This window comes from Saccopteryx leptura, chromosome 2 (assembly GCF_036850995.1).
Source record: "Saccopteryx leptura isolate mSacLep1 chromosome 2, mSacLep1_pri_phased_curated, whole genome shotgun sequence".
NCBI classification, from domain to species: Eukaryota; Metazoa; Chordata; class Mammalia; order Chiroptera; family Emballonuridae; genus Saccopteryx; species Saccopteryx leptura.
Genome location: NC_089504.1, coordinates 279,293,901 through 279,311,885, shown reverse-complemented (window position 1 = coordinate 279,311,885; position 17,985 = coordinate 279,293,901). Strand labels below are relative to the sequence as shown.

Sequence of the window (17,985 nt, the reverse complement as noted above, 5' to 3'; positions counted from 1 at the left end):
GTCCAGGGCATGCCCCAGATGTGGAATCCCAACCCTGAGAGTCAGCAAACTTTCCGTGTAAAGGGCAAGATAGGGAACATGCTTTCCAGGTCATCTAGCCTGGTCTATGTCACAACTACTCAACCCTGCAACTGCAACGTGAGAGCAGCCACAGACAATGCTTAAAGGAATCAGTGTGGCCGTGTTCCAACACAACTTGAATTACAGACGCCTGCTCTGCCCCAGCACCTTCCCCACACACCATTTCATTGTAGGTTGGGTTGCAGGTCTTCCGGGCCACTTTGGTTTTCTTCTTAGTGGTTTTCTGAGGATCAGGAAGGAGGTAAATCTTCACATATGGGTCAGGGTCATTCCCATCCTGGAGCTGTTGCTACAAAGGAAATGGAAAACAAAACAAAACAGAAAAGATGAGTATTCTTATATGTCTCTTGATCACTATTCCTGTGATCACACCCTGATCCAGACTCTCATCTTCCACACCTGGCTTCTTGCAATGCATTGTAGTCTATTTGATTGCTTCCCATCTTGCTCCATTCTGATAAAAATGTCTACCATAATGTTATGTGTCCTACTAAAACATTAATCAGATTGCCTATTACACCCAGCCTACACTTTTATTATTATTATTATTATTATTATTATTAATTTTTAGAGAGAAAGAGGTGGGGAGGAGCAGGAAGCATCAACTCCCATATGTGCCTTGACCAGGCAAGCCCAGGGTTTCGAACTGGTGACCTCAGCTTTTCCAAGTCAACACTTTATCCGCTGTGCCACCACAGGTCAGGCCTCCAGCCTATACTTTTTATACAAATTCTCATGGCATGCCATACTTGGTCTCCTCCAAATGAACCATCATATCCCCAGATATCTCTCAGCCTAGCCTAATGTCTTTGTTGTTATTTTATCCAAGTAGCCCCCAAAGAGGTGGAGAAATGAGTCAGGGAGATTAAGTTCCTTGCTCAAGGTCAGTCAATTAGTGACTTATCCGGCCTGATCCTTTAAAATCTTAAGTTAGACCTTATGCCTGTGAACCTCAAGAAGAAAGATTCATTTGATGTAAAACCCAAGAAGGAATTTATCTGCTGAATGGGCCCATATTTTATGAATAAGAGCCTAAAGGCCCTTTGCTGACAGGGCTTCTCACTTGCTCTGTATACCAGGAAGAACCTCAGACTGAACTCTCAGCTTCCTGCACTATGCCCTGCCTGTTTACAACAGCTGAGTCACTATTATAAGGGAGTTCCTAATTTCGTTTTTTGACCAACGGACTAAGACCTGCCCCGTCCAACCAGAACTGCTCCATAATGACTGATCAGAATTGAACAAGTTGGAAATCTCATTTGCATAAAATTGGGAACTTAGGCAGGAACTTTCTATATGAAAGATGGCCCCCTTTGTCATAATGGAACACAATTTAGACTGCTACCTGAATCTGTCTCTCCCTGGTAGCAGCTCTTTTTGTTTAAATAAATGTTTGGGTTTTTTTTTTTTATCTTTATTAGAGTCTAAAATTAATTTTGGTTTACATACCTCTCTCAAAACCCTCCAAAGGTTCCCATCTCACTCAGGGTAAAAGCCACAGTCCTGACAAGGCCCTCTGGTGAGCCATACCCTCCCGACCTCTTCAACCCCTACTATCTCCTTTGTTCTACAGGTTTCAGCCATCAGGGCCCCTTGGAGTTCCCCACACACCACAAGCAGGCTCCTGGCTTTTGGATCTAACTGGATCCTCAGTTTGAAAAGTCCTCCCTCATATATATATGCCTGTCCCATCTCACCTCCTACCATCTTTGCTCAAATACCTCCTCATCCTTAAGGGTTTTCCTGACCACTCTATGCGAAACTGATACTACTCTCATTCCAAGCCTGGATTATTTCTCACTGGAGCACCTGCCATATATTTGTCTCTCTGTCTCTTCCTACTGGAATGTAAGCTCCCTGAGGGCAAGAATTGTTTTGTTTATGCTGTACCCAGACCTAATGTAGCAGTGCCTGACTCACAGTAAGCACCAGATGAAAATTTGCTGAATGAATGAATGAATGATGTTGTAAGAATGAAACCCAAGCCTGACCAGGCGGTGGCACAGTGGATAAAGCGTCGGACTGGGATGCGGAAGACCCAGGTTCGAGACCCCGAGGTTGCCAGCTTGAGCGCGGGCTCATCTGGTTTGAGCAAAAGCTCACCAACTTGGACCCAAGGTCGCTGTCTCAAGCAAGGGGTTACTCGGTCTGCTGAAGGCCCGCGGTCAAGGCACATATGAGAAAGCAATCAATGAACAACTAAGGTGTCGCAAGGAATAACTGATGATTGATGCTTCTCATCTCTCTCCATTCCCATCTGTCTGTCCCTCTCTCTGACTCTCTCTCTGTCTCTGTAAAAAAAAAAAATGAATGAAACTCAAGTTTCTCACATTCCAAAGCTCATGATCCTTCTGCCACATACCAATGCCCCAACCTACAAAAATCCAGCATATTGCCAATATGCAATAAAAGTTCCCTTCTCCTTCTACCCACAATGTTCTTAAAATCATACCAAAAATTTTAGTAATTATATACTGCCTTGATTATGCTCCAAGGTGGTCAAGTGGCTGCCCTATCTCTAAAATCAGGTAAAAAATAAAAAAAAACAAACCCTTGGGCCTCTCTTACTATAATCATCATAATTACCATAATAACACCAACTACTCTGTTAAGTGTTCTACACGCATTATCTCATTTAATGCCCATAACAACCCTAGGAGGTAGACACTGTCACTATCTTTATTATAAGGAGGCTCAGAGTACTTAGGCTACTTGCCAGACACCACAGGTGGTAAGAAGCTGTGTCTCCTATTGCTTGGTCACACCCTAGATCTGGCATAGTAGCAGGCCCATTGCTGGGTACCCAGCAACCTTGTGGTTACTCTCATGAAACAGGGGCAGAGAAGGTCTGACCAGTCAGAACAAAGTCTTACCTGGAGAAAAATAAAGAATCAAATGAGGTGTCTGACCTCTGGTGGTGCAGTGGATCAAGCGTCAACCTGGAACACTGAGGTCGCCAGTTCAAAACCCTGGGCTTGCCTGGTCAAGGCACATATGGGAGTTGATACTTCCTGCTCCTCCCCCCTTCTCTCTCTCTCTCTTATTTCTCTGTCTCTGTCTCTCTCTATCTCTCTTCTCTAAAAATAAATAAATAAATAAATAAAATAATTTTAAATAAAATATTAAATTTTAAAAAATCCTTAAAAAAAAAAAGAAGAAGAATCAAATGAGCACTACACAGGCACTTACCAAGCCCCGAATATGCATCACCATGATGAAGAGTTTATTGTTTTTGTAGGAGATGGACAGCTTCACCTCCCCTCCCACCTTCCCAACTGGATGGGTCCAAGAGCCATCTGTAGGGACAAAGGAAACCAAGAAAGTCATGAAGCGAGCCCTGTTTGCATCTGGTGCCAGGCAGACGTTATTTTCCTCTGATCTCCCTACCCCCAAAGTATCTGCATGTCAGGTTTCTGATACCCCCTGGGAGATCTGCCAAGTAGCATCCGTGAACATGATTTAGAGTTGGGTTGGATGGGTCTATCCAACGTGTGTAATCACCAAGTGAATATCCAGTCCCTGGGGAACCTGCACAAGGAGCAACACACCCCACAGCCTGAGTGGGAAACAAGATTCTCTAGCAAGTAAGCAAAAGAACAGCAACAAGTCAAAGTCAAGAAAAGAGAACTGGAAAGAGGTGGGGGCAGAAGTTACCTTGGGAATGGTTCAGAGGGATTACAGAAATGTCACAGAGAAGGCAATGTACCTGAGGACTTGGGAGCTGGGCTGATGCCCAGAGCCTTCTCATCCCGGGGCAGGGGGTGGAAGAAAGTATACACCAAATCACACTGGAATGGAATCAGAAAACAGGGTCATTCTTCAATAAGACAATGGCCCAATAAAAAAGGGAGACTGTTTCAGATTAAAAGAGACTTATGAAACATAACAAGCAAGTGTAATATGCAGTTCTTGTTTGGATCATGGCTCAAACAAACCAACTATAAAAAGAATTTGGGGGGTCAGAGGAAAATTTTGAATAATGGCTATGTAATGAATGATATAATGACATTGTAATTATGTAAAAATATCTCATTTTTTAGAGGTAAATAGTGAGTAATTAGGGGTAGAATGTCATATATCTATGAGTTATTTTAAAATACTTAGATTAAAAGAAATATATATATATGCCCTCATTATACTGTTTTTCTACTTTTCTGTATGTTTGGAAGTTCTCATGATAAAAGGTTTTTTAAAAAGAAAAAAGAACAAATAAAGCCAGGCCACATCAGATCAAAAGCAGCCTGTTCTTTCCTCCCACTCCCTCCCCTGTGGATACACCCCCCACATCAAGCATGTAGATGCCTGAGCCAGCCTTGGACAAAGACCATGAATCCTGCTCTGGAGAATGCTTCCTAAATAACTAGGAAAAACAAAAACAGAGGTTGTGAAAATAGCCATTCTAGCATTAATGGTAGAAAAAAATGTACATAATCTAAGTATCTTTCATGAAGCAAATAGTTAAGGAGATAATGGTATTTCAAGTGTATGTATTAATTTGGTACAGATGTTTAAAGTTATGTTTACTATAAATGCTAAGTGAAAAAAAGAATATAGTTATATTTAAGCTACAACTACTATAAAACTTTACAGTCACATTTAAATATGGACAAATAAGAGGAAAAGTGGAAATGGCTAGATGATTTGTTAGGGTGATGGGTCTGATGGCTATATTTTACAAATTTTAATAAAAACAAATTATAATACTAGTTTAAAAATACATCTAAGTGTCAAGAAACAGCAGGTTTAAGGGGAAAATGACTCAAATGCATTTTTTTTAAAATAAAAAGCTTCAGCCTTTACTAACTAAAAAGGAGGTAGAAGCTCAGGAATGTAAAACAATCATGCTAGAATTTCCTGATCAACACTAGTGAGGTAATCAGTGAGGTAAGACCACTGCAGTGCCCACCCCCCAATCCTTTCGTTTCTTGTACCACCCAGTTTCAACCTAGAAAAACCTTTCATTCTGTACCACTTCTCAAAACAACTCTCTATTTACTAGATAGGATGCTGCCCAATTCATGAATCTTCAATAATACCGATGTACTTTGTTGAATTTTTGTTCTTTAACAGTGGATATGTAACCTAACCTACACATGTAGCCAGCATGTAATCTAACACAGATTAACCTTTGTTTAGAATTTATAACTTTGCCTTGATTAATCTGTAACCTCAATTAGATCACTCTAAAATGTATAACGTTTGCGTAACACTAGCTTGTAATTTGATGAAAGTTTCACTGCTATAACTGTTTTTCAGGAACAAGCCTGGGATGGTTTGCAGGACCGGGAGGTGAACCAGCTGAAACCACCTGAGACAGCTGGAGAAGGCTGAAGGACCCGTGACCTCCTCTGAATTTTTCTCATTATAATTCTAAAATCTCTACCCAGGAGTGGAGACTTTCTGCCATATTTGAACATGCAGTTCATGTATAACTGTTTCCTGACTGCGCGTACCCTGGAATGTCCCCACCTATCCATGGAATGATGAAGTCTGCCTTGATGTTCATGCATGATTTACCCTAAAAAAAGATGAATTAGATGCTTTATTCTGGGACACACTGCTCTGGGAACAATCCCCGTGTGTCATCTCGAAGTTGTCTTTTGGCTGGCAACTACAGAGAATTCGGACCACTTCGGTTCAGTAACAGATTATATACATACAACCTGCTCAAAAAAACTCCTTTTCAGAAGCGCCCATTTGCTTCTCCATCCCCTGCCCCCTTCCTCTCTGTCTCTCTCTTCCCTCCCGCAGCCAAGGCTCCATTGGAGCAAAGATGGCCCGGGCGCTGGGGATGGCTCCTTGGCCTCTGCCCCAGGCGCTAGAGTGGCTCTGGTTGCGGCAGAGCGACGCCCCGGAGGGGCAGAGCATCGCCCCTGGTGGGCAGAGCATCGCCCCTGGTGGGCGTGCCGGGGGGATACCGGTCGGGCGCATGCGGGAGTCTGTCTGACTGTCTCTCCCCGTTTCCAGCTTCAGAAAAAAGTACAAAAAAACCCCCACAAAAAACAAAACTCCTTTTCCCCCGGAACTTGTTCCTTCCTCAGGTTTTGATCTCCCGAAGCCCTCTGGGATCGCATCTGACTCTGCATACTGTGTGCGCTGCATCCATTTCATTGGTTCCAATGCGGACCCCGGAGGGTCCGACTCCTCCTGCTCCTTCACTGCAGTCGGACAGACCCGGAGAGCCCAGTGCCCTTCCTGATGGCCAGCAGGCTCCCCACCCTTCTGCGGCATCCACACACCCCGCAGCGGAGCCCAACAGCTAGAAGACACCCCACCCACCTCGGCCACCTCCGGGGTGGCATGGATCAGATGCCAGATGTAGCCATTTAACTCATCCCTTCGTCTCTGGGCCCCGGCCTCTCCCCTTGGGCGGCCAATCGTGAAGCGACTGGGGAAGCTAGGGAGGCAAGTGGGAAGATGAACGCAAGAGAGGGGGTGGGGAGAGAAAGTTAAGAGGCAACAGGCTTTTGTCACATTTCATTTGCATTATCAGACACATGGCCCACATTTCTGAGCTGCCTCCCTTCCCAAGGACCCCACTCCCCCCACCCCACTCCCTACCCACTCCATTCCTCCCGCTGCTCTGAATGTCTGTGCCCAGGACGCCACCGGACAGTTCCACAGACCCCAGCCAAGAAAGCCAAACTTTTGGGGAGAGTCCTATGGTCCTCAGAAGTTTCTCAGGGGCTTTGGAGAACCTCCGTTTTCCCCACAAAGGTAAAAATCATTTGAGAAATCATTTTTAAAAGTCTATGGTGAAATATACCAGTGGTCCCCAAACCCAGGGCCGCGGACCAGTACTGGTCTGTGGGCCATTTGGTACTGGTCCGCAGAGAAAGAATAAATAACTTACATTATTTCCGTTTTATTTATATTTAAGTCTGAACGATGTTTTCTTTTTAAAAAATGACCAAATTCACTCTGTTACATCCGTCTAAGACTCACTCTTGTCTCAGTCACGTGATACATTTATCCGTCCCACCCTAAAGGCCGGTCCGTGAAAATATTTTCTGACATTAAACTGGTCCGTGGCCCAAAAAAGGTTGGGGACCACTGAAATATACTTCAAAAAATTTACCATGTAACCATTTTTAAGTGTAAAGTTCATCATGCAGTACGTTCACAGATAAGTGCAACCATCACGACTATTTGCAGAACTCTTTTCATCTTGCAAAACTGAAATTCTACCCATTAAACAACTCTTCATGTTGCCCTCCCACCACAGGCCTCGGAAACCACTATTTCACTTTTTGTCTCTATGAATTTTACTACTCTAAGTACTTAATATAAGTAGAATATCACACAGTATTTGTCTTTCTGTGACTGGCTTATTTCACTGAGCATAATGTCCTCAAGATTTAACCACGCTGTAGCTGTAGCATGTGCTAGAATTTCCTTTTTTTTTTAAGGCTTCATCATATTGTATATACCACCTTCCATTCATATATTTGAAAAATACTTTTACTCTTTAAAAGATCAGAACTCTTGAAACATCTTCAGGTTTAGCTACCTTTAGACTGAATTTGCTCTCCTTCCAGCAGGTGGGCCCCACCCTATTTTCAAGGACAGCTTGGCCAGCAGGGGGAGCACTTGTTATCAAACTCATTACCAGGCCAGGAAAACCAAGTGCCTACTGTCCGTCTTAACTCTCAAAGAAGAGTTTCTAGCTCCTGCAATCTTGCCCAACCCTCACCCATTCCTCCTCCCTCTGGCAGAGAGTAAAGGGGGCAGTTACCTGGGCAAGAGAGAAGAAGGGAAGAGCAGCCGCAGCTTATTATGTAACTCCTGGAACTCCTCAAACGTCCGCTGGATGTAAGTGGCCTCATGTGCATTCTCTCGCATCACCTTTACCACATAAATCTGCAAAGGTTCAAGTCTTAGAGAACATCTGCCACACCCGCCACACCCTCCACACCCAGTGAAGGGAGTAGGTAACTGAAGTGTGTGTGTGTGTGTGTATGTGTGTGTGTGTGTGTATTAGGGGGATACACTTTCTAGAAGAGGGCAAAAGTATATCCAGTGGAGATGATATTCCTATATACCAGGGGTTGGGAATCTTTTTGGCTGAGAGAGCCATGAATGCCACAGATTTTAAAATGTAATTCCGTGAGAGCCATACAACGACCCATGTACATTATGCATTATCCAATAAAAATTTGGTGTTGCCCCAGAGGACAGCTGTGATTGGCTCCAGCCACCCGCAACCATGAACATGAGCGGTAGGAAATGAAATGAATGAATTGTAATACATGAGAATGTTTTCTATTTTTAACGTTATTTTTTTTTTATTAAAGATTTGTCTGCGAGCCAGATGCAGCCATCAAAAGAGCCACATGTGGTTCGTGAGCCATAGGTTCCCAACCCCTGCTATATACATATGCAGGAATTTGAAAACACATTATTTCCTGCACATGTTTCATAAGGCCCTTGACTTGGAGTAACCATCCAATTCAGTTCCCTGATTCCAGGCAGGCCACTTGGGCCAGGGAGAGGGGCATGGTCTGTGACTGCTCCCAGCACAGGATGCTCAGTGACTCCAGTGCCCACTGTGTGGATGTGAAGAACAGAACCCAGTAAGCTGGGGGCACCGGGGAGCAAGAGAGGATCAGACTGGAGAAGACACATACATAGGTCTTGTTGGGGTAGAAGACCTTCTCCTGGCGGCAGAGAAAGACATTGCTGAGGCGGCCAGAGCGCTGAAGAGTGTGTGTGCGGGGGGCAAAGGACAGGGTCAGTCGGTCGTCTGAGCCTGTGAACTTCATCTGAGCCAGGTTATGGATGAAAAAATTGAGCTTAGTGGCTACACTGCCCAGGCTGGACTCAATCAACCTGTTGGTGCGAGAAGATGGAAAGAGGACGTCACCATGGACCCATGGACCCACTGCCTGGTCAGAGCTATCTCAAGGAATATCCCCTGACACCTGAGACTTAACTCACATCAAATCATTTTCCCCATGTAATATCCTCAGAGAGCACTTGACTGGCACACAATTATCTAAAGTTATTCCTGAGAATCCTGGGGTCTCATCTCCCCTCACTGCCCTCCTAAGCCAAAGACAGTTTAACCAAGAGGATGGTATTAAGGATTCCACCTAGCATCACCATGTAAATATCTAAATATTACTGTCAAACAGAATTCCAAGGTTCAGTACCAGGGAACCTCACCATGCACTCAATCTAGAGGTTTCAGTTCAAAAGGAAAGGTTCTATGTTAGACCAACAGAAAAAAATTTAGTTCCCAAAGTTCCAAAAAGAGTGCATAATAAAATGGAGACATCATCTACGTGGAAAAAAACTGTAGACATTCGTACATAGATACTCCCCTGCTATTACACAGTGTACCTAAAAACGTTGTCAAATATTGGCCCTGGCCGGTTGGCTCAGCGGTAGAGCGTCGGCCTGGCGTGCGGGGGACCCGGGTCCGATTCCCGGCCAGGGCACACAGGAGAAGCGCCCATCTGCTTCTCCATCCCTCCCCCTCTGCTTCCTCTCTGTCTCTCTCTTCCCCTCCCGCAGCCGAGGCTCCACTGGAGCAAAGATGGCCCGGGCGCTGGCGATGGCTCCTCGGCCTCTGCCCCAGGCGCTGGAGTGGCTCTGGTCGCAACAGAGCGATGCCCCGGAGGGGCAAAGCATCGCCCCCTGGTGGGCAGAGTGTCGCCCCCTGGTGGGCGTGCCGGGTGGATCCCGGTTGGGCGCATGCGGGAGTCTGTCTGTCTCTCCCCGTTTCCAGCTTCAGAAAAATATAGGGGGGGAAAAAAAAAGTTGTCAAATATGGGAAAATGAAACCATAAAATTTATGTTTTGATGGAAGGTTTTGATCCAGAGGGCTAAAAATCACTAAAAATTCATTACTTCCCTCATAAATTATTTGACGAAGATCTGATGAGAATGCAAGTAAGAGCAGACTGCAATACCTCTGTAAACAAAGGTTAGCACCAAAGTGCAGATGTGATACTGAGTCTGAAAGATGTGACGTAATTTACCTAGGTCAGAGGCAAAGTCAGGACAGCACTCCCACATTGTCAGCTCCTGGCTCTACCACATGAGCTAAGCCTTTTCCATTTTCCCTAGCCCTGCTCCTCCCAAGCAGGCTGCCTGGAAATTAATTACTCCATGTGGGCAGCAGGTTTTGTACCCAGGGTGTTACCTAGTAAAGTACGTAGTGGCATTGGCCTCTGTGTCCTGAGGCCTCAGGGCATCATACACATACTTGAGGTCCTCCAGGTCTGAGAGCTCGGGGATCCCACAGGACAACATCTGGAAGGAAAATAAAGGAAGAGAGAGAGCACTTATAACAACCAGGAATTCTTGCTTCTTCTCCACCATCAGGCAAGATTTTCACAGCTAGCTACGCTTTTCTTCTCACACTTCTAGGAGGCTCGCACAGACACCATTGTACCAGGTAGTCTGGGCCCTGCCTTTATCTAGAGCTCAGAAGAGTAGACCTCCAGGAATCCTTTGAAGCAAGACAGGAGAGTCTCAAAGATAGTGCCAGATGATAAAAAAGGAGGGGTTTAAAAAGGAACAGAGCTCCTCACCAGGCCCAGAAGGTTGAGGAAGAGGTGGGTGTGCTTGCGAATGAGGTTGTAGGCTTGGCAGCAAAGGTCAACAAAATCATGGAAGCGGCTGGAAGGCTTGTCACCCCCGTTGATGACATACGCCATGTCTGAGGTGAAGACAAAGGGGGCACGGTCCCTGGGCCAAGGGGAACATACAGGTAGAAGGTCAACATGGAGAAGGAAGCCCACCTTGGGGCTGTATCAGGGACGGTTCCCCTCACCCCTCATTACTTATGCAAACCTGGACAGATGGGGCTCTCTGTTTTCTTTTTCTACCTTAATCCTAAAATGTCCCCAGAGACATCCTTCATTGGTTTTTTGTCTGTGAGCTAACAGGATTTTTTTCCCTGGATATCTAATTGTATTTCCTTTGCTGCAGTTTAAGCTCATTTCTCTTTGCTTAGTCCTCAGCAAAAAGGGAACAGCTGGTCCAGCCTTCTGAAAGGCCCTGAAAGGACTTGACCTCTTTTTCAGTCATCTCTTCTGCAAAGCTGCTCAGCCCAAAGGCCACCCTTTGAAGTGCAGCCCCTTCCATCATGGGCTTGTGTCCCAGCTCTGAACCATTTCTGCTGATACCCCTGTCCTACACATACATCCCTGCTTCAGGAGACCACTTAAGACCACTTACCGCTTGATGTTGCCAAACATCTGGGCATGGCCCAAGAAGCGGCCAAAATCTATGTGGAACATATGGCCAGTTGTCTTGAGCATGATGTTGTCGTTGTGTCGGTCACAGATGCCCAGAACATATGTGGCCACGCAGCAGCCAGCACAGGAATAGATAAAGTTCTCCACAGCCTGGGAGGAGGGAAGAGAAGTGAAAGGAGAGGGCATAAAGTTGGCTTGGAAGGATTCCAGGGACACAGCCAGAATGACATCCGCCCGCTCTGGCCTCTCTTTTGAGCCCCAAAGGCACCTCACATCTGCCTGTTCAGCCTTCATCACGGACCAACATGCACATTGATACACATAGAATAGTCTCTTGTATCTTCCGGTGTATGAGAAGGTAGAAGGCCTCCATGTATATCTCCACCACTTTATCTGAAATTCATCTTCTTCTACACCTTTCTTTCTCCCAGGGAGCAAGATTAGAAAACCAATTAACTAATCCAGAGCCCAAACTTGACCAGCCTAGACTGTAGAGACTTGAACGGACAGGAAAGTTGATGTGGACAACTTTCCCAACCAGTCGTGACTATTGTAACTCAAACACACACTGACACAGCCAACTTAAGGGTCCCTTCCTGACCCTGCTCAGAATTCTTCTAGCTGTCTCCCAGTCCCCAAAACAGCACCATCCCTAGTGTTCTTAGACAGCTAAATGCTAATCTCACTAAAACCACTTCACTCCAAAGAAGAACTGAGGTAGTTAGACAGTTCTAGGGGTGTTTTACACTTGAAAATCAGACACCTCTAGTTAGTAAAGAGTGTTAGAGATTTTTTTTTTACTTGTTTTTGTGTGTTTCATTTCTACTTATTTTTAAAGATTTTTTTTTTAGTTTCAAGCAGGATAGGAAGGAGAAGTGGTTGGATCCAGCTTACTTTATCTGGTCAACACCTGTCACCTTATCTGTCTTTCCAGAAAGTAAAAATATGTGAAATTAACAAATGAGTACTTTTCACCCTCTAAATCCTATTTGTGATGTTTATAGAATTCCCAAGAACTCAAGCAGAGGGCAACAATTATCACAGCAAACTAGGAATATACAGAGTTGGAAATGGAAGAAAGCTTCCCAGATAGAAAACGTGTGACTTCCCCCTACATCTCGCTACAAATTTCCGCCATCCTTCGTAGACCTTCCTTGAGTCTCACCCCTTTCCCAGACCTTCCCAATTCATACTGACTCCTCCCCATTGCATTCTAAAGTCCCGCTGGCACCACCGTTCACTCAGGGCTTAGTCTTTTTCTCCCCCAGGGTCTAGGGATCTTGTCTCCCAGCATCTTCTTGGCTGTTTATCACAAGGCCTGTTTCAAAACTAGCTGCACACAGAAACATCCCAGCTACTTATTGAATTAAACCTGATCACTAATGCATAGGACACTCAGAATAGAAAGTTTATAAAGATATCACAGAATATACCTTCTGGAAGAAGATTCTTTCTATGGAAGGGAAATAATATAGGAATGAAAGGGAAACCACTCAATAAGGAGTGTAACATCAACTTCCAGTCTTGACCTTTTACCTCCATCAACTTGACTTACTGACCGACATAGATATTCTTTCCACCTTAAATGCAACCACTTTGACTTACAAAATAAAGTAGCTGTATGCCGAAGGGCAAATGAATAAAGTCCCACCACTTCAGTTTTGCAATGTGTTAGCTGCTTACTGGCAGGAAGTCTCATTGAACAAGGGGAGCTCTCCTGATTTAAGGGCTTTTACTGGTAGGATGTAGGGAACTCTCTTTGCTGAATAAGTGGTCAAGAGCCAAATATCTCTAGTTCTTTCCTGCTGGAAGTCATCATAAGACATTACCAGCATTATCTTTGCACAAAGGCTAGAGGAGCTGAGAAGCTAGCTTTGAGAGACTTATTAAAAGGACACAGTTACTTTTCTGTGCGTGTATTCTTGTTGTGCACACATCTATCAAAATTACTATGCCTTTTTATTACATTGGCAGGGAATAATCATAATTCCAGCACTGCCCTGGCCAGATAGCTCGGTTGGTTAGAATGGTGTCCTGTTACGCAAAGGTTGCCGGTTCGATCCCCAGGGAGGGCACATACAGAAACCAATGTTTCTGTCTATCACGCTCTCTCTTTCCCTTTCTTTTTCTCTAAAAGTCAATAAATAAATTAAAAGAAAGTAATTCCAGCACCAATCACACTGCCTCTGCATGGTGGCTGTTTAATGCCTGAAAAACAGGTTAGTAGAAATATATACAGGGTGAGTGGATGGGTGGGAGGGAGGAAAGAATCTATTACTCCTCTCCAAGGTCTGAGGACCTTGAAATCTGCAATGTAGAGGGGAGGATTTTGAGGGATGGGGAAGGGATTACTATCATCTAAAGGTATCAAGGAAATGCAAGTACCTCCTGAAGCTACAGCGTAAGTTATCATGAGATGGGAAGGGAGGGGTGGGCAGAGCCGGATCACAAAAGGCTGTATGTGGCAGTGCTACGGATTCTGGACTTATGTTTTGGGAGATAGGAGCCTTTGAAGAACTTAGAGCAATGGAGTGACATAGCAGGTCTGCACTTTAAAAAAATGCAAAAAACAAACAAACAAACAAACAAAAATAAAAACCAAAGCTCTGAAATCAAGCAGAGAATGGCGATGGAAGGAGGAGACACGCCAGTTGTTCAGGGAACACAGAGCAAGGCACTGAAAGACATGCAGAGAAGAGGACAGACTGGAGGACTGTTTGGAAAGAAGATCAGCAGGGCTTGGCCCAGCACAGGCGCAGCAGCAGAAGCAGCAAGAAGACCCATGGCTCTGGCTTGGGTGACAGCACAGAGTCATACCATTTACTAGGAGGAAACGCACAAAAAGCCTCTTTCAAGAGAGGAGATAGCCTGACCTGTGGTGGCGCAGTGGATAAAGCGTCGACCTGGAAATGCTGAGGTCGCCGGTTCGAAACCCTGGGCTTGCCTGGTCAAGGCACATCTGGGAGTTGATGCTTCCAGCTCCTCCCCCCCCTTCTCTCTCTCTATCTCCCCTCTCTCTCTCTCTCCTCTCTAAAATGAATAAATTTTTTTAAAAATTAAAAAAAAAAGATAAAAAGCTGAGTTTTGCCTAAACTGAGTTTGAGGTTTGGGTGAAACACAAATGAGCTATCCAGCAAGCAGGTGGCTACAGTGTGTACAACTGGAGAAGGGAAGCAGGGAGGGCTTTGGAAGCCATCAGCACGTGGGTGGTAAAGAAAGAAGAGACGATGAGCTGGCGCAAGAGGAATGCCGAGTACAGCAGGTTGGGAATTCCACCCTGAGGAACATCAACGGTTAAGGCCATTGAAGATCATCAAATTAGATGTTCCCTAAACAATATTTTTATTATAATTTGTCCAGGTTGGTTTTCCTTGGGGATAAAATGCACTGATCAATATAAATTAGTATTTGGATTCCCTTGGAAGTTAAACTATACTGCTCACAAAAATTAGGGGTATTTCAAAACGAATATGAAGTGATAAAATATCCCCTAGTTTTTGTGCACAGTATATATAAATCAGCATTTCTGGCTTACAGTCAGTCTCTGATGAGTTTGGTTGTTGTGACTTGTTCCCTAAACTTAGTTAACACAGAGCAGAGCAACGAAGCTGTGGAGTAGCCATGGACCACACACAGCCGGCCACCAACGCCCTACCACCTAGCAAAGTGCCAACTGAGGAACAGGTCAGCCCCTTTTCTATATCTCCATCTCCTATCTAACCTTAATCCTGGCTTCCAGATACAGCCTTGCCACACACCAGCTCCATAACTAGAAACTGAGTGTCTTAATTCACGTCTATGAGAAGAGTTGGATTAAAATGATCTTTAAAGTCCCTTCCAACTAACTCTTGTTCTACAAAGTACTGAACCCCTCAGAGGGCACAGAAGAGCTGAACAGGATCCACAATTAGGGGAGATATAGACAAGTTCTCAAAAGTTGTCCCCCCCGCTCCAAAATTCAATCTGCCAGGGGACCTCAATAAAGGTTTCCCAGCTGGACACCAGATTATCTGTCAGTTTACCATCATTTGACCCACCCTAGACATCTGGATACACCAGTCAACAATACAGCTGAACTGTCTTCTCTGAGCATCTACAGGTCTCCTGGCAGCACAGCGATGTGCCAGAGTCGGGCACGCCCCACCCCAGCCTTGCCTTCCACTCCCAGGCCTACCTTCTCGTACTCGTCCTCCCCAGGGTTGTGCTTCTGCAGCCAGTCGGCCAGGGGCCGGTCCTTGAAGGAGCCGGTCACCCCGTGCTCCACCTGGATCTTGCGCAGGGTCTCAGCATTAGGAATCATCTCCACCATCCCTGTAAGGGAGGCACTGGGGTCATTCTCCAGAGCAGAGAGAAGGGACTGTTGGGAGTGGTACACATGCTTTGCTGGATGCTTCTCTGTAAATTAAACTGTGGGATAACAAGGGGAGCAGATCATGGTAGAAAGGACATCATTACCCAGGTCTCACATTCCACATTGTGACTCTGGTCTCTCCTATTCAGAGCTGCTGCTCCTTTTTTTAATTTAATTTTTTTCCTTCTTTTCCAAGTGAGAGGAGAGGAGATAGAGAAACAGACTCCCACATGCACCCTGACTGGGATCCACCCGGCAACTCCCACCTGGGGCCGATGCTCTGCCCACCTGGGACCATGCTCACAACTGAGCTATTTTTAGCACCTGAGGCAGAGGCTCCATGGAGCCATCCTCAGCACCCAGGGATGATGCACTCAAACCAATAGAGCCATGGCTGCAGGAGGGGGAGAGAGAGAGAGAGAGATAGAGAAGGGGAGAGGGAGGGGTGGAGAAGCAGATAGTCTCTTCTCCTGTGTGCCCTGACCAGGAATCGAACTGGGACATCCACACACCAGGGTCAATGCTCTACCACTGAACCAACCAGCCAGGGCCTGCTGCTCCTTTTTGTTTTTAATTTTTATTCTGGGACTTTTCAAATACATATAAGAATAAAGAAAAGGATCATGTACTCACATATAACAACTGTCCCGTTTTGAAAATTATCAACACTTTACTAATCTGGTTTCATCTGTTTCGTGTCCCCAACACTGCTGCTTGCCTCCCCCTGGCTGGGGAATTTTAAAGCAAATCCCAGACATGTTACTGCACTCAGAAATATTTCATGTACAACTACCAAGGACAGATCACCATGCCATTATCACATCCAAAAATTAAAAATCATTCTTTACTTTCATCTAATCTAATCTCACCTAATCCAGTCCATATTCATATTTTCCCAAACTGTCTCAAAAAATACCTTCTTACAGTTAGTTTGGCTGAATTAGGGTCCAAAGTCTACAGAGTATGTCTGGTTGTTCTATTTCATAAGTCTCTCTGCCCTGCCTTCATTTTTATGTCACTCCACTGCTTCTAATAAAATCATCTTGCCCTTTCCATGTTTCCAGAGCAGCACACAGTTGGTATTGGGAGTAGGCAAAAGGACAGTAAGCAAAGGGCATTCCCCATTCCCCCCACCATGCCTGTTCACAGCCCCATCCACTGCCAACTGACCTCTCCCCCTGCCAGTGGAGAAGCAGCGGAAAATCACCATGCGCATGTCCAGCCCCTCCTGGACCCAGATCTTGCTCATGATACGAATCATCTGCAGGGTGAGCATGTCTTGACGAAGGTCATCCCCACACTAGAGGGAGGAAGACAGTGATGACCAGAACCATCTCCACCACCTCCCTTAGCTCCCAGATCTCCCAGGAGGATCCAAACTACAGTGACAGGGAGAGACCGCCCAGTTTTCTACCTCTGACCTGCCCACTCAGCTCACACCAGGTCAGACTACCCAGAGACGGGCCATGCAGTGTTCCGGATCTTCCCCAACCTCCACATCCCAATCGGAACTGAAGTCAGATTCCCCTTCTTCATGCAGCCCTCCTGACCATCAATCCTTTTTACAACTTGGATGTTTACACCTTGGATTCAGAACTTACACACAGCAAACATACGTGCGTACATATATACATATAAATTTATATATGTGTGTATGTGCATTTTATCTTCCCCACTGATTACTTGCCTTGAAACTATCATTCATTTCTCTGAAGCATGGATGTGTTAGCTAGAGGGCCTTAGGGTTCAACTAGTCCAACCTACACCTGATCTGATATATTAATTTCCTCTTCAACATCACTGTCACATAGTTATTCAGCCTCTGCTTAAATTGAATACTCCCAGGGACAAGCCACCTTCTCTAGTCCATTGTTGGGGTAGCTCTGTCTCCTAGAAAATGCTTCTGTAGATTGATCTGTCAGTTGCCTCCCTACATGGACCAACCTCTGGGGCCATACAGAATCAGTCTGTTTCCTTTCACCTGATGGTCTTTCATATATGAAAATGGTAGCATGGAATAGCAGAACGAGAACTGGCCTCGGGCTGCTTCTGCCACCCTTAGGCTCCGTCCTCCCCTTCTCTCTACCAACTCCATTCTGCCAGGCTTGAGGGAAATGTCCTCACCTTGAAGATGACTCTGATGTTCTCACCCAGCGGATCCACATTCTGGAAGGAGAGCTTGAGGGGGACGGCATTGGAATTGAAGTAAGAACAGTCCTGCCACAGTTGAGAGCATAGTGATGAGGGTCGGGGTGGTCCGTACCCAGGAGGGAAACAGCCTGTCTACTTGGGTCGAGTGCTTCTGGTCCACCTGCTCATGGTTGCTTCCAAACTTTCTCAGAAGAC

At 45.4% G+C, this 17,985-nt stretch overlaps 1 protein-coding gene across 1 annotated transcript in view; it reads right to left on the bottom strand.

Moving 5' to 3' along the window:
- PIK3C2B (phosphatidylinositol-4-phosphate 3-kinase catalytic subunit type 2 beta) overlaps nucleotides 1-17,985 on the bottom strand; it is a 75,799-nt gene that overhangs the window by 2,322 nt on the left and 55,492 nt on the right. The window contains exons 21-32 of the mRNA XM_066362001.1: nucleotides 17,764-17,856; nucleotides 16,810-16,939; nucleotides 15,463-15,599; nucleotides 11,269-11,438; nucleotides 10,620-10,776; nucleotides 10,229-10,338; nucleotides 8,709-8,910; nucleotides 7,817-7,941; nucleotides 6,361-6,478; nucleotides 3,788-3,869; nucleotides 3,271-3,377; nucleotides 242-370 (exon numbers count right to left, since the gene is read on the bottom strand). Of these exons, the coding sequence (XP_066218098.1) occupies nucleotides 242-370; nucleotides 3,271-3,377; nucleotides 3,788-3,869; nucleotides 6,361-6,478; nucleotides 7,817-7,941; nucleotides 8,709-8,910; nucleotides 10,229-10,338; nucleotides 10,620-10,776; nucleotides 11,269-11,438; nucleotides 15,463-15,599; nucleotides 16,810-16,939; nucleotides 17,764-17,856 (1,560 nt within the window). The remainder of the gene's footprint in view (nucleotides 1-241; nucleotides 371-3,270; nucleotides 3,378-3,787; nucleotides 3,870-6,360; nucleotides 6,479-7,816; nucleotides 7,942-8,708; nucleotides 8,911-10,228; nucleotides 10,339-10,619; nucleotides 10,777-11,268; nucleotides 11,439-15,462; nucleotides 15,600-16,809; nucleotides 16,940-17,763; nucleotides 17,857-17,985) is intronic.